The sequence below is a fragment of the Saccopteryx bilineata genome, chromosome 5, assembly GCF_036850765.1.
Source record: "Saccopteryx bilineata isolate mSacBil1 chromosome 5, mSacBil1_pri_phased_curated, whole genome shotgun sequence".
NCBI lineage: Eukaryota > Metazoa > Chordata > Mammalia > Chiroptera > Emballonuridae > Saccopteryx > Saccopteryx bilineata.
The window spans coordinates 217,573,951-217,595,693 of NC_089494.1; the positions used below are offsets into that span (position 1 = coordinate 217,573,951).

Sequence of the window (21,743 nt, forward strand, 5' to 3'; positions counted from 1 at the left end):
GTTAGTAGTAGGCTGGATTTGGTCCACCAAGCATAGTTTACCAACTTCTAATCTGAGTGCTGATACAAACAGAAAGAGTGGAAAAGTTAACATATATATCAATACTCACATAAGACATTAATAAAAATATATCAAGATATGTCAAAGAATTTTACAGATGCTTTACCTACTCTGTAAGTATTTTAACATTTTAATGTACTGTAATTTTGACATTCAATATCTCTATAGTGAAAATAATTATTTAGCATAATCTTTAAAATGTAATAAATTGTTAAACTGAAAATAAATGTCATAGTAGCCATTTCTACTTATTGGTATTTCATTTTCATCACAAACAAATTGTCATTTAATAGCACTTAAAATTTTAACATTATTAATGCTTCAAAGAAAATATATGGAGCGTTGTCTACTTTTTTTTTGAAAAGATTCATTGGAATTTGATTTGTACATACTTGTCTACTTTCTTGAACATTATATTTTTATTTTTATTTGATATAAAATAGAATAGATATATGTCAAGGAATTAAAATTCAAAATAGATTTTAGACAAAAGCCTAAACGTGATTGTCCATTTATACTCATTCCACAGTTCTCTCAAAATAACTATAAATACTATTCATAAAATATACTGAAAAGTGAATGCACTGAAGCACTATAAAACTTCTATGTTATATTCTGCTATCTGTTTATGTGGTTTATAAAACTAAACTGCATTTTATTAAGCAGTATACTTGGTATTTTCTGGATCTTTCTTTAGTATGAATATGTGAAAAAAAATTTAAAAATCTTTGTTTCAATATCCAGAAAGTGCATGTATTATATATAGCTTGTTTATTTTTAACACAGCAATAGCTCTGCAAATATATATTTGGAGATGCATTTTTAAAATCTGAAAATGTAAATTTAAATTGGTAGCCTTCCATAAGTGATTAAAGTCATGTAAACATAACATTTTCAGTAGGCTCTGATAAATAATGCCACTGGCATAAGAAATCAGTAGGTCAAATGAGCAAGACATTATTCTCTACCTGAAATTTGTAGGCTCTGTGCAAAACATGTATTTAAAGGGGTATTTAAAATGTCTTCTGAATTTAAAATTTGCAGGAATTTCAGAGGCAATATATATTTAAATGGGCTTACTTATTTTTGTACTTCTATATTAATTGCATAAGCAAATGTATCGGCTCATTCTATCCTACTGAATATGCATTTTAAGTAAAATAAAACTAACTATTTAATTTAGCTCTGTATAGCTTAAATCCATAAAATGCTTCTTAATTTATACAGCATTGTGGAAAAAAAGAATTGTATGCATTTAAGAATTTTAGCTTTTGAGAAGCAAAGCAGACACCTGTCTAAATTCATAGTGTCTTTATGCTGTATTGAGGGAGTGGGATCTCTTCCTTATCTTGGGCTCTCTTGTTTGCTTTTCAGTTGCTGCGAATGTGGCTGTGGAAGGGCTTCTTCCCTGTGCGCTGTTGCCCATCCAAGCCTAATATGGTTAGTGTTCCCCTCCCACTTTCACTCCTACGTGATGTTCCACCTCTACGTATCACATATCACTTTCAGCATTCCTTTTTTTCTTTTTCCCATTTGTGTACCTTTTAACAGTTAGTATGCCAGTCGCGCTTTAATAGAAGAACAGAATAAAATTTATTTCCAAAGGGGAATCTTAACAAGTGATTTCACTATAAATAATTTTAAATAAAGTATACATAGAGTCCATCATCCCTATGTCAAGTATTCATACTTATTTCCAAGGCTTTTAACTGCAGTACTGATTGAAATCAGGAAGTTGTAAGGTTGCACCATCTGTTTTCCATTTAATGTGTCACTGTTTCTGTTGTTCCATTCAGATTAAAATCATATCATACTTGGAAGTTGCACGCTACCTCTGTGAGGGGGAAATGACCTTTTCTGTCTCCCAGAACCATGGAATGACAATAACATGACTGGGATCGTCTATGTTTATAATTGTTGTGGATTCATGTGGAATTGGAGAACAGAACCACATTAATTTTAAATGGTTTACTTAATATTTTAAGCTTGAATTATTTCAGATATTAGAGCAATATGCTTAATTTGATATAAGTGAAGTAAAATATATGCACATTTTAGGGATTAGTGTCCAAATGGGATACCCTTAATTATTTACAAATGTAAATCCAAAATATATATCTGGTTTATAGCTGTAAACTGTAGGCTAGAACATAAGACCAGAGAACACTATTCATAAAAAACTCTACACAATAGTGAACAACCTTATAAAAAGTGAAATACTCCAGATACTTCCTTTCTAGATTAAAATCCAAATCTCTGTGCTACTATGTTGAGTTAGCTGTAGTCAAAATCTGCCAAGAAAAACTATTCTGAAATGCATTTTAGAGAATTATAAGGTTTCTTTGAGGCATTTGAAATTGTTATTTGTAGTCTCTAAGTGTAAATTAATATTTGTTGATTGAAAAACCTGTGATATGAATGAATGTGCATGAATGTATAGATGAGAGAAATGGTGTAATGGAGACCAATTATCTGAGAACAACAGATAATCAACAAACACAGATTGATAAAATTCATACATGTTTTTCTCAACATTTTGAAATTTTAAATTTGAAAAATATGTTGATGTTAAAATGAAAGTATATATTTGTTCGAAATTATTTAATTTACTCAAGAAATTCTTATATGACCCTAGAGCTTCAATAATAGACCAAAAACCACCAAAATGTGACAATGGCTAATTTATAATATATATAGATTTAAACTGTGTTTTTTTTTCTATCATTCTGAAAACTGTTTTCAGTTTCGAGTATAGTGTTACAAGAGACAAATAATCACTAACACAAAAATAGACAGAATTACATCTTGGAAAAAAAGATTGACATCCAGACCTACCATGAACTAAATCTTAAAGATATCTTAATAGAAGTATGAACATTTATGGAGCCATAACTTAGAAAGTGTTGGCAAAAATGAACTTTAGCTGGATTTAAAGTACTTGATTTTTAAAATAGTTTCTACTGTGTAGTTGGCTTCAGGAGGTTTATAAAATGAAGGAGGAAAATTGAGAAGACGGAACACTTCTTTCACACAGAGCATATCTGGAAATTTAAGACAAAATTATTTTTATAATATCTTTTGTTAAATGTTAGTCATTGTGAAAGTTGTGTGTATGTGTGGTTTGCACAAAAAAAAAATGAAGAAAAAGAATTTAGCCAAAATGTGCTTAAGTACCCAATAAAATGCTAATAGTTCTTGTGGAAAAATTTATAGAACAGCCAGAATTTTAATGCTATTTTAGTAAAACAAAACAAAATAAACAAACTTTAACTGAGAGTACATAAATTAGACAGTAAGAAAGTTATCCACAGTTATTACTGGGCATAAATGGAAGCTATAATGTTTTTATTGCTGTGCTTTCTGAACTTCTACTTTATAATATTGAGTCACTATGAGATTTTAGTTAAAGATACTATTTGTTTAATCTAAAGTTTTTGGGAAGAAAACAACTCTAGGTAGTAGAAATTAAGGTTGAAAAGAATAATTTTCCCAGTAGAGTCAGCAAAATACTGAGAAGTCCTGACTTGATATCTTGTCACATGATTTTGTATGTAAAATCAGAGCAGCATTTGTCAATTATCACATAAACAATACCTAAAGAATATTCTATCATCATCATTTGTGAATACATGTATTTACAATTATAAAGCAGGGACTGTTAGTTATTTTAAAATTTTGGAATCTTTTGTCCTTCATTTCTTGAAAGAATATTTGTGAATATTTGTGTCATTAGTGTTGACCCTTATATAGTGCAATGTATATGCATAAATATTGCCCATTGTAAATGTCCTGGATTTTAGAACTACCTTGATATACCTTCTGGAAATTTCAGGGTCTGAAAAGCATTATTTTAAAATTGTAAATTTAGATCTTTGGTCCTTCAATGCAACTTTACTCCATTGTTTTTCAAACATATGATGTGCTATTTATAAGATGATGTCATAATTTCATGATGTCAGCTTTGATTTCAAGTTACTTTTCATCACTGTAGTTCCCCACTTGTTGTACAACCTATACACATACACACATACACATACACATAATGATTACATTTCAAATAATTTTCTTGCCTTGACTAAGTTTACCTAGTGATAGAATATATTTCTGTAATATTTCTGAATGAAATACAAATGCCTAGACTTTCTTCTTCATATTCTCAAGACTGCTTATATTTTTAGCAGAGGTATGATTTTATTATTAGTGTTTGATTTTATGCCATCACACTAGCTTGAGACTGTAATCATTGCTTCAATTCAAAAAAAAAATCTATGTTTATAAACATTCAGTGTTCAATTGATTATTTTTCCTATAATAAGATATGTATAATGTAATTTCAAAAATAATATTTATAAATAATATAATTTTCCTTTATATTTAGTTGTGTTTATGATTACAGAAATGTATATATTTATATATATAGCATAATATTTAGGATAAATCAGTTTTAAATATACCATGTTCTTAAGGTAGATTTTGCTTGCATTTTTTTAAAAATGAAGACTTGTCAGACTGACTTCTACATTTATAAATTGTTATGCTTTCTAGTGTTTTCCTATTACTTACTGCTTCTGAGGAGTTTAAGTGGCAAGGGAAATGGAGTTCACTAGTTTGAAAGTAAAGATATTATATTCTTAAATTATTCATTTACCTCGTTGTAATTTTAGAAAATTACCTGAGTTCTTTAGAGTTTTTTAAAATTTTTAATCAGATAAACAAGGGATAAACTATTTTTTCTTGTAAAGAAGATTCCAAACAAAAACAAATTTCTCTGATAAAAATGAACCTGAATTTATTGAAACATTAACTATTTTCTTAACTTTTTAATGAATCACACTTCTTTCTTTCTCTATATTAACTAAATTTTTTTTGAAATTTGAAAGAAACAATTTTTTTTCATGTACTTATCACAGCTTATTTTATTCATTTCCTAAGATTTCTGTAAAAGAGTTATATGGAAACACTATTTAATTTTATAGAATTAAGAAAAGAACATAAAGAATAAATTTATTCTTTTTAGTAATTCAAAACCATATATATATAACAATAGCAGGCAGATGTGAGGTTTACCTATTTTATATAGAATCCAGTCGAAGGCTTACAATGTTAACTACTCCAAAATCCTTTTTCTAGGGAATTTCAGAATATTGGAGATATTAAATGGGTCAAGTATTTGAGATATGCAATGGTCATATTCATGAAATAGTTTAGAAATTAATAGAAAATTACTATTAAGACAAAATTTATTAAAAAACAGGAGGACTTAATCCATAAATATCATACTTGATAAATATCTTTATATTAAATGTCTAAGTCAATTAAAATTTAACTCAATATTGAAAAGTCTGTGATTCATCTCTGACTTTATTGAAGTATTTGAAATGGTTCAAGTCTTCTCATTATTGATAATTCTAAAACAATTTGAATAATTCAGTAATGAAAAATTGAAAAATTCATATATACTACACTATTTTGGAAGCTGTTATTTCTTAGGTGTTTTTGTCTTTGTGATTTAGATTATAGAAATAAAAAATAATATTTAAGGCATAAAATAAGAAATAACTTAGCTTTTCACCTTGCCATTCATCATTGAATAGTTAATATCCTTGATAGAGTGTGAAATTAGAACATAGTAGTCTATGTCTTCATTTTATGTGACATAATTTTTACTGCAATACCATATTTTAAAAATATGTTTTCAACATGAGTAAATATATTTCCTTTGAGTGATACATTCAGGAATTTTCAATAAACAATAATAGAGCAGTTGAATTTTTTGTGTAACTCACATCTGTAAGGAACTCAAAATCCCTGTACTTGTTTATAGAAATGAGGAATATTTGAATGAGTCTTAAGGTCCAGCTACTAAGGCAGCCTAAATATCAGATGTCCCATTTTACTGCATTTTCACTCACATTCTTATTTAAGAATGTGGTCCTGTAAAGTGAAACAATCTATTTCCAGTATTCATTATATATATTAACAAGCTAATGTTCATATGCTTCTTTACTTTATGAGGTTGAGTTAGTTGAGTTTTTTATTAAAACTACCTCTGTTCATTTGGAGAAAATCCTGAAGTAAAAAAGTTAAACTATTTCCCCAGAAGTTGTAACTGATTTTTTTTCAAGATTTCAGCAATAAAATTCTTACCTACAACATTGTGCAGTGATTGAGGTCATTATGTCAGAACAAGAGAAAGTACATATATGGAGAAATGTAGTTTTTAATAGGGTCTAAAATTATAAGGAACTTTTCTTTTCCATAAGCAAAATTTATCTACTCAAATATACCTATGGCAATTTGTTGCCATTTGAGTATTTTTTGTTTTTAAGTGTAAGGAAAGCATTTCTTAATCAATCTGGAAAATGGAGGAACAATACATATATGAGTGACCACTTCTGACCCAACGACTACTTATGCACACTCTTTCAAAGATATCAAAATGCAAAACCACTGCTCCCAGCATTTTCCTTCTTCCCACCTTATTAGATTTAAGATGAAAAAGTATATCTTCAGTGTTTACTTCTGTAGGCTAGCAATGGAAAAATCTGATTCTGTGGAAACTATAGTTGAGTTAGGATTTACAATCTCCTCCGGGTATTTCATTCACTCATCTCTTTTCATTGACCATAATGCTGCCATTTGGTAAATTATTGAGTCTGTGAATCACTTTGTGCCCTGAAGGGCTTGGCATCTATACCTCAAATTTATTATCAAATTCTTACTTTACATTCAAGAACTAAATTACTCATTAAGATACTCATCTCTACATAAATATTATTGTTTACTCTTTCATGTATAATGGAATTTCAAATATCCAAATTTAGAATATATGGCTGGTATCTAAACTTTAAGATCAGCATTAATATCATCAAGGATGTGTTACACAAATTTTTAAGAAAGGTGTGAGAGAAAATAGACTGATTTCTAAATTACCTATAAAGGCATTGCTATATTTATATATTAGACATTTCTCTAGGACTTCTTAGCAAATGTTAATGAATATGAATTATGACTGCATTTTATATGATTTCTCATGTTCACCTCTACTACTAAAATAAAACAACATTGTATCCTATAAAAAAATGAGTGTAAATGACTGGAAGATGATTCCTCTTGTTAATAACACTACAGATATTTTTAGTACAGTGATATCAAAGCTTATTAAAATTGTGATAGGAAGTAAAAGGAAGAAAGTGTTTCTCTGCCATTCAGAAAAAGAAATTATTTTAGAGGTAGGAGGTATAATTTATGCACAGAATGACATGTTTACTGACTGTTTCTCGGATGTGTTAAAATTAAGCTTCTGGATCCAGTACAGAAGATGACACTGAATGATGAACAGGCTTCCTGCAATGCTTGTTTAACAAGGCTGAACCACTGCTTAAGTTCCAGTCTCTGCTAGCTGAACCATAACTTGTTGATCTTATTGAAGCTTGTTTGAATGATGCTTTGGGGGAGTGGAGAGGAGAGGTTCCAGAACTTAATTTTATATATTAGTGTGACATGCAACTGTATATATTATAATGCTCTAGAGTAAAAAATAACTCTATTGTCCTCTTGAATCTCATCCTGGGCATTATGTCAACTGCTCCTCAACACAGTATTCCCAAACAATTTTAAAAATGAAATTGAAATTTTATTTCCATTTTTATATGAGATATGTCCATGTAATTTAAGTGTCAATGAGGCTTTTTTAATTATAAGAATTATTTGAGGAAACAAATTTTGAAAGTTTAATTTTTTTTTAGGTAAGAGAGTTAAAGGTGAAATAAATATTTGATTATTTTCTTTCTTTCTTATTAAATATATTGGAGTGACATTGGTTAATAATATTATACAGGTTTTGAGTGCACAGTTTTACAATATATCATCTATATTTTGCACTGTGTGCCCGCCACCCAAATTCAGAAGTTCTTTTCTCAGTATATATTTGATCCCCTTTAACGCCCACTCTTCTTGCCTCTGGTAAGCACCATACTGTTGACAGTGTCTATAAGTTTTGTTTGTTTGTTTTGTTTCTTTGTTCATTTGTTCCTTTCAGTTTTATATCCCCCAATGAGTGAAACCATATGGTTCTTAACCTTTTTTTTTTTTTTGCTTAGCATGATAATCTAAAATCCATGTTGTCGCAAATGGCAGTGTTTCATCTTCTCTTATGGCTGAGTAATATTCCATTAATTTCAGTAAAAGAAGTGGAAAAAAAGTTTATTTTGAAATTTCAAGGAAAATAATAAAATACTTAAAAATAAACTTAACAAAGGATGTGAAGGACCTATATAAGAAAACTATAAAGTATTAATAAAAGATATTGAAAAAGAGACAATGAAATGGAAAGACATTCTGTCTTCATGAGTTGGAAGAATCAGTGTAGTTTAAATGTCCATATTCATAGATAAAAGTGGTTATCAAGGGGAGAGGGATGTGGAGAGGGTATGAGGGGAAGGAAGCAAATAAGGACAACTACATGGTGATGGAAAATTATTTGACTTTGGGTGATAGGTATACAATATAATCAACAGTTCAAATGCTATAGAAATGTTTACCTGAAACCTCTGTACTCCTATTGGTCAATGTCACCCCTTTAAATGTAATTTTTAAATAAAAAAGAGTATTAAAGCTTTTGTTACCCAAAACAATATGCAGATTTAATGCACTCTCCATTGAAATCCCAATGACATTTTTTAAAGAAATAGAACAAAAAATATCAGATGTTTGTTTTCTAATATAAGCTGACATAAACAGCAGGAACTTATATACTTCTTAGCACTCTTCAGAATTCCCTTTAGAAAGTTATTTGTCATTATTATTTAAATAATATAAATCTTAGAATGATTTTACACAATTGTATTTAGAACATTAGTAAAAGCAAAGGTGTCAACTTCTCTTTAGCGACATATACATAAAAATTAAAAATAATGTAATTATCTATAAAAATTATAAACAATGAATTAGAATAGCTTAAATGTCACCTTGAGAAAAACAAATAAAATTGCAAGTATAAATTTATTTTTTTATCTTTATTTCACCGTGGTGAGGAATTTTTAATAAACAAAATAAAAAGAGACATGTCAGAGGGAAAAGGAGTTGGGGGCTGGGTGGAAAAGGTGAAGGGATTAGTAAAGAAAAAACTCATAAACAGAAAACTATGGTGATTAACAGGGAAAGGAGGTTGAGAGGAAGTAGAAGTAGGTATTAGGGGATAAATGGTGATGGAAGGAGACTTGACTTGGGGTGGTGACACACAATACAATATACAGAAGATGTATTAGAGAATTGTACACCTGAAACTCATATAATTTTGTTAATCAATCTCACCCCAATAAATTCAATAGAAAAGATGTCTTAAGGGCTCTTAAATGACAAATGCAGCCAAGTGTTATGAATAAAATTTGAAAAGTCACCAGATCCCGACTGTGTATTTCACCCAAGAACACATATATGTTAAATATTTTACTTAAAGTTTACTTAAATTTTACTACCTGCACTTTACCAATAAATAACTATTTCTTTAAGATGATAAAATGAAGACAATTGTATTGTTTTTAAATGGCACAAGGGTGGGTTGAGTTTTCTCTTTTGTATAATATGTATATAATTATTTACTAAAAATGATATAAAGAAAAATGTTTTATTGTTGTAGCAAAATATACACATACTTAAAAATATCCTACAATATGTGATTAAGGACCAATCCTTATTAGTACATTTTTACTGAACATTTTATTTAAATCCCACAGTAGCTTCAACCAATTTTTCAATGAGAACAATTTGTCAATCTATCATTTGGCTGTATTTTTTTATACAGAAATAAATAGATATTTTGTATTTAATAAACTCAATTTTGCTATGAGAGCTCATGAATAATAAATCCCCATTCTTAGAGCTTCAATAAAAATAATTTAAATATTTTCATTTTAGTCAGTTATTTTAATGTTATGTGGTTAATTATGTACCACACCAACTTAGTGTTCATCAATGTATTTCTTTTTTTTTTTTTTTTTTTTTTTTTTGCCATTTTTCTGAAGCTGGAAACAGGGAAAGACAGTCAGACAGACTCCCACATGCGCCCGACCGGGATCCACCCGGCATGCCCACCATGGGGCGAGGCTCTGCCCACCAGGGGGCGATGCTCTGCCCATCCTGGGTGTCGCCGTGTTGCGATGAGAGCCACTCTAGCGCCTGAGGCAGAGGCCACAGAGCCATCCCCAGCGCCCGGGCCATCTTTGCTCCAATGGAGCCTTGGCTGCGGGAGGGGAAGAGAGAGACAGCGGCGGAGGGGTAGAGAAGCAAATGGGCGCTTCTCCTGTGTGCCCTGGCCGGGAATCGAACCCGGGTCCTCCGCACGCTAGGCCGACGCTCTACCGCTGAGCCAACCGGCCAGGGCTAATGTATTTTTTATCTAAACACTTGTCATTCTGTAGACACAATTGAAATATCATTTACTGATTCATTTATTCATTCATCAATGTGACATATATTTCTAATGTCAACTCTGAGCCAGACAGTAGACCACTACAAAAATTTATAGATGAATGCCTGCTATTGCCATTAAAGAAACTAACAAGTAGTAAGAGAGCCAAAACTACATGCAAGTGACTACACTGTATTATGAAATGAAAACCATACCATGAGAGGTGTATAAAAAGATACTGGGTTTCAAAAGGAGAAAGACTGCATCCTCAGAAAAAATAAATAAATGAAACAATTGAACTAGACATTGATAAATGGAAGACATTAAGAAGAACGTGCTTGGTTCAGGAAGCAGTATGTACAAATACATTGTATATGGAAGCATTGACAGAAGCAGATTAAAGTTGGTTGAGGCCCTGGGCACAGAAGAAAATATTGGGCCCCTTAAAAAAAGAGAGAGAGACAGGTAAAATAAAAATGCATGTTAAACATATTTTTAAATAAAAAAATATTATGCACTATTAATGTTAAAATTGCACATATAAAACCAAACTTGGTGGCATTAGAAAAAAGTGTAAAGTTGGGGTTTTGCTGGGTCTTTTAGAAGTCAGGGCCCAGGGTGTGTACTCAGTGCGCCCACTGTTAAATCTGCCTCTGAGCATGGAGAAATACCTTGTACACATGAAGATAAAGTTTAGCACACTTAAAGATAATTGTTGGAGATGATGTAAGATATGTAGATTAGAACTGCATTTAGGAATCTTGACCTTATTATTTTATTGAAGACATTGCAAGAGACAGCTCATACAATAGACAAGTACATTATTTACAGTAGTTTGGGTATAGCCATGTTTAGTCTAGTTTGGGAGAGTAGGTATACAGTACTGGGGCATCAGTTCAGGGACACAAATTGTAATCCAGTTGAAAAATAACATGACCTTACTTGAAGAAGAGGTGGCTCATGGGGCATTTATGTTATATAATATGTGCAATTTGGAAACTAATTTGTTGAGAAGCATGAGAGGGGTTTTTATCTTAAGAAACTAATGCCATGGCGTGTTGGTAACAGGCAAAGAAGGGAACAGGTCAAGATCAAGAGTAAAGATAAATATATTGATTTCTTTTTCAAGTTCATTGAGTTTGAACACCAGTAAATATCCCTATCAAGCAAATCTTGAGAAATAAGAGTATAACATTGATAAGAATTCAACCAACGGTATTAGAAGGTATTAATTAAATTGATGGAAATGGGTAGGTTGATGAGAGAGAATCAAAGAAATTCATGCAAAGGATCTATTGACATAAATGAAGAGAGTAGCAAAAAGCATGAAAAAGAAGTAGTTAGGGATTCTAATAGATCATAAATGATTAAAAACGAAGAAAAAGTCTTTAGATTTTAATGTGAATGTCATTAGTGTACCTTTAAAGAACAGATTTTTGTAAATAAATGGAGTGCGTTAAAAGGACATGGCAAATTAGGGAGCTGTTGAGAAAAACAAGAGAGACTAAGATTTAGAGAATTAAACTGAGAAAAAGTTCAGTTTGTCATCAAAGGGATCTGAGTGAATGTGAGTGAAAAAGAGCCAGTGAAGCAACTGATGACTCCAAAATGAAATGATAGAGTAAGGAGGCTGAAGGTGGAAGACTAATAGATCAGAAAGATTTCGGGCAGTTCATCCTGAAAAAAGTCAGTGGCTTCTGAGCAAAGTGGATCAGAAGAATGACTGCAATAAGGTGTATGTTGAAGTTTAAAAATGGGTTTAAGTGGGTTTAGACATCGCAGTAAAATATACAAAAGAGTGAGGGATTGGATAGAGTAATGCAACCAACCTAAAAGCATATTGGTGTTACTTCATACCACTAGTGTGAAAATCAGTTAGGGTTGCAGTAATTTCAATTGTGTTTCATGCTTCTGGGCTTGATGTGATTCACCACTTGGAGATGTGGCTAATTGTAGCTTACTCTGTTCCAGGCGGTGTGGTTACAGCAAAGCAAAACAAGATCCAGAAGAGGAAAAGATGCATTTTCATAATGGGCACAGTAAGCAAATTGTAAAAACTCAAAAGAACACAAAACTTGGAAGCCATTATTGTTATTTTGTTTTCTTTTCAGGCGAGAATTCTAATAACAGACACAACATAAAAATATTGTGTTAAAAATGTGTTTTGTGGCATTCCTGTAAGTGTAAAGCATATAAGTTTGGGGTATTTTGGGCTGACCCTAGTCAACTGAGAGATGGTTTAGTCAATTCTTTAAAGCATACTTTCATTGTAATAATTAAAATAAAAACTTTTTGCTTACTATAAGCTATTATTTGTCAAACCAAATTTCCAAGCCAGTTCTAATTGCTAACAGCACATTAAGTGGAAATTTATTTTTAAACAACACCAGCAGATTACAGGAATAAAATCTCTCACTAGTTTTTCTGCTTTTCTAGAATTATAGCAGGAATTTCCCTGAACAGAATCAGTGGCAGCAACCGTGGTTAAAATGACTTGAAAAATTCTACTATTTTAAGAAATGCAGAAAATCAAGTTTTAACAATGAGCTTTCAAAATTAGCCTATTATTTCTAATGAATTGTGTTTTAGTATGTTCACTTTGATATTAATATTACAGTAAGAGTTGTTTCATCAGCTAAGTGACAAAAGGAGTTTCTTTTATTTTTGTCACTCTGCCATGGCCATAAAAGTCAAAATCACTAAAGTAATAAGTCATGCTGTAAAGCAATGTGTCCATTTTCATAATTTTATGTTTTTTAATGTTATTTATCCTCACCATGAGGGTTATGCAGTAGCTTTTAAATGTGGTGAAACTGAGGCTTATGGAAAATAAGAGTCTATACTCAGCTACTTATAGATATTAAGGATTTAGGCCATAGTTTCATGTTGATAATGTTTATAATTTCACTCATCCATCACAATCACTTCTACTTTAATGCCCATTTATTTTTACAGTTAAACTGCCAGGAGTAAGAACTTATATTGATCCACATACCTATGAGGATCCAAATCAAGCTGTCCATGAATTCGCTAAGGAGATAGAAGCTTCATGCATCACCATTGAAAGAGTTATTGGAGCAGGTACTACAGTGTGTTTAACTCAGATTTCTAACTTCTGTTTAATAATACAATGTAATATATCAATGTCCTAATCTAACACAGAATGTTCTTAATCTTTTATAACTGATTCACTTTCAAAGTAGTATATAATTGATCATATTTTAATGTTACCATCTGTGTAGCTTACACCTGAACTAGTAAATGTCTAGTGTATGAAATAAAAAATAAACTAGCAGTAATATATATATCCAAACATAATGTTTTGCCATCTACTGTTTATTATAATACATACACATACATAATTTGTAATGCTCAATAATATTTACATAATTCTAAGCACCCAATTATTTTATTTATGACCCATTTCTTTCTTATGATTGTTTCTTTTTTGTCCTGCTATAAGATTATATTTTCTCATACTCTCCTTTTATTTTCTCATTAATGGCACTATCACAGTAGGAGGGGAAAAAAGAAAATAATTTAAGTTGGTTGAACTTAATTTCTTTGTGATAATTCTATTAAATTTTTGTGGTGAGATAGATGAAGCTAATAACCCCCAAAGTGTTTTATATGATCACCTGTAGGAACTTTTTCTAGTTGCATTTGTTTCTAGTAATACTAATAACAAAGTTTGAACTCCCCTTTTAACTCTGTTTACCTCAACCTTGATGCTATAAGGGTGCTTGCTATTGTTATTAGAGTAAGGGTTTTAAATGATTTTGTATATTTTTCTCATCCTTGTCACAGGTGAATTTGGTGAAGTTTGTAGTGGACGTTTGAAACTTCCAGGAAAAAGAGAATTACCTGTGGCAATCAAAACCCTTAAAGTAGGCTATACTGAAAAGCAACGTAGGGATTTCTTGGGTGAAGCAAGTATCATGGGGCAGTTTGATCATCCTAACATCATTCACTTGGAAGGTGTAGTGACCAAAAGTAAGTACAATCGGCAAATTACATGTGTTCATATATGTATCATTAATATCTGGATTTCTTCTATAAGGTTATTAATTTTAGTATAGAGCCATAGTAAGGTTATTAATTCTTTTGCTAATATAAATAATAATATTCCTATATTTTAGTAGATTCTGGTCAAAGCTGATCTTCAATGAATCTAAATTTTTATTTATTTTTTAAATATAGAAGTATTAACTCATATACTATTAATTCATCACCAAATAAAAAGTAGCCAGATAAAGAAGCAGTAAAGGTACCATATTTTTTATTTCTCTTGGCTCTTTCACTTTTTATTCTAATGAAATATTAATTTCAAAATTTTTATTGAGGTATTATAGTTTAACATCTAATAGGATTGCTATAACCATAAATATCTGGTTTTTAGAACCTTTTAAGTAATTTCTATAGCCAGATGTGTTTCCTTTATTCATTTTATTTGTGGTATTTTAATAGTTATAGGGAAAGACTTGGAAGACTGAAAATTTCTTGAGATTAATTATTTTGTTAAAGCAAATCAAAATTTTACTCAGAAAGATCTAAAATTTCACATCTCTTTTAAATTTGTGTTAGTGTCTTGTAAATGCTGTTTTTTGGTGAGCTTTCCAATATAAGGATTTCAAGTAATTTTGTAATCATCCAATAAAGTATTTATGTGGTACATAACTGAGACCTTTCTATCCTTTTAACCTATTTTTTCTTTGCTATTTCTATTTATTCTCCTTTCTTTCTTTATCTTTGATGCACTACATATATCTTACTAAATCATCTAAAAACTTTGACAAGCATTCTTTTGATTTTCTTTCAAGCATTTATTTAACTTCCAGTTCCAATTGATTAAATTTTACATTATATATGCCAAATATGCATGCTAGCAATGTGTAGTCAATAAATGCTGTCAACAGACTAATTTTAATTAAATAACCATTAAATCCATTTAAATTTTAAAAATGCAAAGCAAAGCAACAACACAAATTTTCACAATAAATAAGGACAAAAAAAGACAAAACAAAATACATATTTAGTATGTAACAAGTTATTTTTCAAATTATAATTCATTCACAGTATATGATGGAGGAGAATACAGAAGCCTTCTCACGAGTTTGAGAAAAACACGACAGATAATTGGTTGGACTTTTGAATGGGTTCAAATTGCTATGAGAGCATTTTACGCCATTTCTCAAGGAAATACCCATCTCTAGTAAGAATGCCCATAGAAGGTTATATCATAGGAACAAAATAACCTGCAAGACATGTGGTGTGGGCTTCTTCAAAACTTAGATGTTTCTTCTTTCAGCTGAGTACTCACCCATACATTATTACCCCCTTCAGAGCAACCCAGAGGGAATATTGCCGGAGCATGAAGAACACCCTTAGTTCTTCTAGGAACAAACAAGTTGCTGAAGAAAGGTGGTAGGCAGGGAGAAAAGAGAGGCAAGATGGGGTCAAGGAATAATTGTTAAAAAGAATAAATTAAAAAATAATTTACAAACTTACACAGTGTGAATGACAAGGCAGTGTGGCAACCCTAATAGTGAAGACCAGGATGTGAACTCTGGTTTTCATGAGAAACTGCAAGCAAGACTAGCTCCTCTGACTCTGGGCTGTGTGCCTTATTACCAGCTCCCATACATATTTGGGCTAGCTGCATTAGCCTTGGTTCCCAGGCATTTCTAGGTCAGCCGCTCAGAAGACTACCTTTTTTGGACATAAGCTAGCTAGCTCAACAAGTGAACATCACCACACTGAGGTAATGATTAATGTGATATTAGTCCCATGCCACTATTGTCCCCAATTTCTACATCTACCTGTTACGGCACTGAGAGGGGAGATGGGAGACATCAGAATTGAGACAATGGGAGACATGAGAATCCAGGAGACAGTAGACATCAGGATTTAGAAGACTAAAGAGACTTTAAGACTAAGAATTTAAGAGACTTAAGACTTGAGATTGTAGAGACCAGAAGAGCATCAGAAGCAGAGATGAATCAGCAATAACACATTGAAAAATGTACTACTTTGCCATCGCCTCCTCCCACTTTTCTTCACCTCGGGGATCTCACTGTCAAAGTCATCCTTTGTGGAGCAGGTATGCTCCAACATGCAGGAATGTTTAAAATAAAAATATGATATGGACACAGTCACAGGTACAATAAAATAAAGCTATAATTTGAATTTGACTATCATTTCACTGATAAACTATATTCTATAAAAAGAAGAACTTTGAAAGAACATCAGTGATAACATATGGTGCTACATATGATAGGAAGAAGAATCATAATGATTGAGTAATGCTATTTCTTATGCAGGGATGGTCTGATTGAATATAAAACATAGTTCTCAATGCTAGTCATGGTAATAATAGCGTGCAAATATTTATAAAGTTTCTTGTCTTCATTTCATCTTTAATATGACTGTTAAATTTAACTTCCTCAAAATAAATTCTGAGGTCCTGGCCGAATAGCTGAGCAGTAGAGCGTCAGCCTGGCGAGTGGAAGTCCTGGGTTCAAGTCCCAGTCAGGGCACACAAGAGAAGTGCCCATTTGATTTGCTTCTCTACCCTTTCCCTTCTACCTTCTATCTCTTCCTTCCCCTTCCACAACCAAGGCTCTATTGGAGCAAAAGTTGCCTTGGGTGCTGAGGATGTCTCCATGGCCTCCGCCTCAGGTGCTAGAATGACTCCAGTTGCAATGTAGCAATGCTCCAGATGGGCAGAGTGTTGCCCCCTGGTGAGTATGCCGGGTGGATCCTGGTCAGGCACATGTGGGAGTCTGTCTCTTGCCTCCCTGCTTCTCACTTCAGGAAAAAAAAAATTCAGACCATGACTCTCTACCACCCAGGGTAAATGTAAAGCTCCTTAGGCAGCCAATCTACCTTTTGTAATGAATTAATTTAATGTTTAAAACTGTGCCTGATTACTATTTTTATCATGGAAGACAATCTTGTGTAATGGGAAACAACATGGACTATATAGATCCGGCCATCTAATTTTATTTTGGTTCTACCATAAATTGCACAAGTTAGTTAAACATTCAACAGCCTTAGTTTTTTTTGTTTTTTGTTGTTGTTTTATTATCAAGGATATGCAGCATGATTACCTCATAGTTGTGATGTAAAGATGAAATGAATACAGGTAAAGTTTAGTATAGGATGGCACAGAACAGATATTTAATAATTATATAATTATTACTTTTCAATTTATCTCTCTCATATGCTCTGAATGCCTCCATATCCATTTTATTCTTAGTCCTTTTTTTTTTTTTAAAGAGATACAGAAAGAGTCAGAGAGAGGGATAGATAGTAGGGACAGACAGACAGGAACAAAGAGAGATGAGAAGCAGCAATCATTAGTTTTTTATTGCAACACCTTAGTTGTTCATTGATTGCTTTCTCATATGTGCCTTGACCGTGGAGCTACAGCAGAGTGAGTAACCCCTTGCTCGAGCCAGCGACCTTGGGTCCAAGCTGGTGAACTTTGCTCAAACCAGATGAGCCCGCGCTCAAGCTGGCGGCCTTGGGGTCTCGAACCTGGGTCTTCCGCATCCCAGTCCAACACTCTATCCACTGCGCCACTGCCTGGTCAGGCTATTCTTAGTCCATTTTAATATAAGTGATATTTTGTGCTACCAATATTGCCTTTCTCTGAAACTGACACCTTCATATTTATTAATTTTAAATTCATTCAAAACTTTATTTAAATTTCTTCATCTCCATGAAATATGCTTCATCATTTCACTATGAAGGAATATTTCTTTCTTTTGAGCACTTTGCCTGTGTAAGAGTTTTACAATAGTCTATAACGTTTCTTCATTTGCCCCAAACTCATATACAAGTGTTCCATTTAATTTTACTTCTTTTGCATATATTTTTAGCCTCTTAGCTAAAATAAAAAGAAAAATATCTCCTCCGTGAAAATATGTATCATATTGCAAATATTTATGTAAACCTATTGCACTTAAACCTAAGTCCATCCATAGTCACCTTATTTAAACACTTTGAACTTCAATGCCACACAAAAAGGGGAGGCATAGTATTTACTTTATAAGATTGGAGTGAAGATCAAATTTAAACTATGGCTGATGAGTTAAGTTGAGAAAAAATTAAGTTTAGATGCCTTAAAGCATTCAATTACATGTGTTTGTATACAAAACCACAGACAATTATAGTAGTGAATAAGTATTTATCTCTAATTTTTTAAATGAACTTTCTTCCCTTAAAATGAATGCATCAGATACTAGTGGACATGATCTAAAATTTATTAGATCTAATATTCACCTAGTTTTATAGATCCCTGGTTTATTACTGAATTTATGTGTATGGAACATTACTGAGAGAAACTAAAACAACTAAACTCTGTCAGACTAAAACAACTGAATTTACCACATAATTATATGTGCATAAAACCTTTATTTATAGAAACAAGTATCAATATCAACAAGTTATATCTAAAGTTTGTGAATGCTAGTTTAAAAATGTCCAGTCTCCTAACCAAATATTCTATTTGATGTTGCTACCAGGAGACTACTTATATAAGTAAAGCAAAATTTAAATACTTTAAATATTTCTTTCTTTAAATTTTGTTCTGTATGAATTGAAACTGTATTTCCCCTCAATGAGTGACATTCTTGCTGTTCAACTTATGAAGTCTTTAACTTGTTTTTAATTTTTCATGTTGCAACTCACTCCATTTGTATTCTTCATTTCATGCTCTCTGATCTGATGCTAATTTATTCTGCAATTATTCTGAACCTGCAGCACACAGATAATGAGGCATAAGTGCAACTAAAGCTTATGATTTTTCTGATTGAAGCTGAGTTGTGGAGTCTGAAGTAACACTCTGATGGATGCTGCCATCACGAATCTTCATCCTTTCTGTGCCCTAAACACCAGAACCATGGACCCTCATTCACATTTTTTTCTGTGTTTTGTTGTTAAACAGGACTCATCATAAATAGATACGTATTCTAGAGAGGATTTGTGACACATGATGTAAAATACTCACAGGTCTTGGTTTAATTGATTCATTGGCAATTGAAGATGCTTTAATGTAATATACAGAGTGCCAGGTTTACTATGTAAACAGATTCAGGAACAAAATTAAAAGTGGAAAAATTATAATTTTTTTTATCGTGGTATCCTTAGATTAATATTTATTTCTTATCCATGGAGATTACTATTAAAATTGACTGAATGAATATTTCTATTGAATCTTAAATTATTCAGTTATGTTTTTTAATCTAGGATCATGTAAAAATAATACAGTTCTGAATAATTAATAAATATAAACAAAATATTAGAGGAATATTACAGGAATCTCTCCCTATTTCTTAATGTCTCAGAAGATGATACATTCAATGACAATTGATTATTTAAATTGCCAGACAACTCTGACTCATATAAATTTATAATTATCTTTAAAATATAGTATTTCATTATCATAAAGTCATTTCTGTTTTTCAGGCGTTTATTATGTATTTTCCAAGGCTATTTCAGCAGTCTTCAAACTAGTCTTTTCATTTTGGTATTTTCTCACATTTGTTCATTTCATACCTATTGTCCTTAGGTAGATTTTACTAAATCTCTGCTTTCTTCTCACGCTTCATCACCAGACAAGCTAACAAATGAAACAGGATATATACAGGGGTGGGCAAAAGTAGGTTTACAGTTGTGAGTAAACAAAACACAGACTTTATTTCTTGTATTATTATTTACTTATTAATTATTGTAATATTTATTTGTACTATTGTCTTATTATTATTGTTGTTACTTTTCCTTACTTATGATTTATTGTGTAGATAATTTAACTGAGTTTAGCCCACACCTGTATACTTTGGTATTACCTGGTATTCTTTGGTTATGTCTCCACTTCCACCATTTCCTTTCCAGACAACTCTATCTAGTTCTTGTTCTGTCCCTTTGAATATTTCCTTTAACATTACATTGTCCTCTCTACTTTCCTCAGTTCTGCTTGACCTCAACTGTAATTTAAATGTGACCTTCTTCATGTGATCTGTGTCATTTATCTTCATTTGCCCTTCTATCCTCAGTGTCTGCCCTGTATGAAATAGGCACTTGGTAAAGTTGAATAACTGAGTGAAGTAAAGCATCCCAGTTTAACCTGAGAGACAAGCTTCAAAGGGCAGAGGTGTCCGTGTAGCTCTCCTCTGTGTTCTTATATCAGTGCTCAGTGTGGGCAGCATTTCACATATTTGTTGAATGAGTTAATTCTCAGACAGAAGTAATCTTATAAACTCCAGTTCTATCCCTCTGCACTTGTCACACTGTACATTTTGTCATAGTTATGGTTCTATGAGTTTTGTCATCCTTACTATACAATAAGCTTCTTGAAACTAATATGTGTTTATAGTCCTCCCTTCCCCCTGCAGTTCCTGTCACGGGACCAGAGACATTAGGTAATTTAAAAAAGGTATAAATTATATTACATAACTGAATGACTAAATTACAATTATGTAAATGTTTAAGACCAATTAGAGCAGGGGTCCCCAAACTTTTTACACAGGGGGCCAGTTCACTGTCCCTCAGACCATTGGAGGGCCGGACTATAAAAAAATTATGAACAAATCCCTGTGCACAATGCACTTATCTTATTTTAAAGTAAAAAAACAAAACGGGAACAAATACAGTATTTAAAATAAAGAACAAGTAAATTTAAATCAACAAACTGACCAGTATTTCAATGGGAACTATGCTCCTCTCACTGACCACCAATGAAAGAGGTGCCCCTTCCAGAAGTGCGGTGGAGGCCGGATAAATGGCTTCAGGGGGCCGCATGCGGCCCGCGGGCCGTAGTTTGGGGACCCCTGAATTAGAGTAATATAGAGTTTTTGTTTTAATTTAAAATTTTTATTCTATTAAAACCATGGTTGTTTTAAAAAAACAAGATTTATATGAAGGAAATTAACTAAGAATCTTTTTTCAGGATCTTACATATAAGTTATTGCTACTACTTACCATTAATATCACCTTAAGAGTTTACTAACCCTGGCCAGTTGGCTCAGCAGTAGAGCGTCGGCCTGGTGTGCGGGGGACCCAGGTTCGATTCCCGGCCAGGGCACATAGGAGAAGCGCCCATTTGCTTCTCCACCCCCAACCCCTCCTTCCTCTCTGTCTCTCTCTTCCCCTCCCACAGCCAAGGCTCCATTGGAGCAAAGATGGCCCGGGCGCTGGGGATGGCTCCTTGGCCTCTGCTCCTGGCACTGGAGTGGCTCTGGTCGCGGCGGAGCGACGCCCCAGAGGGACA

At 32.2% G+C, this 21,743-nt stretch overlaps 1 protein-coding gene across 5 annotated transcripts in view; it reads left to right on the plus strand.

The window, feature by feature from the left end:
• EPHA5 (EPH receptor A5) overlaps positions 1 to 21,743 on the plus strand; it is a 375,839-nt gene that overhangs the window by 313,485 nt on the left and 40,611 nt on the right. For 3 of the 5 annotated variants that reach the window (XM_066279318.1, XM_066279315.1, XM_066279319.1), the window contains 4 exons: positions 1,435 to 1,500; positions 12,443 to 12,510; positions 13,427 to 13,552; positions 14,279 to 14,464. In XM_066279318.1, the coding sequence (XP_066135415.1) occupies positions 1,435 to 1,500; positions 12,443 to 12,510; positions 13,427 to 13,552; positions 14,279 to 14,464 (446 nt within the window). The remainder of the gene's footprint in view (positions 1 to 1,434; positions 1,501 to 12,442; positions 12,511 to 13,426; positions 13,553 to 14,278; positions 14,465 to 21,743) is intronic. The other 2 variants (XM_066279316.1, XM_066279317.1) reach the window with 1 other exon arrangement.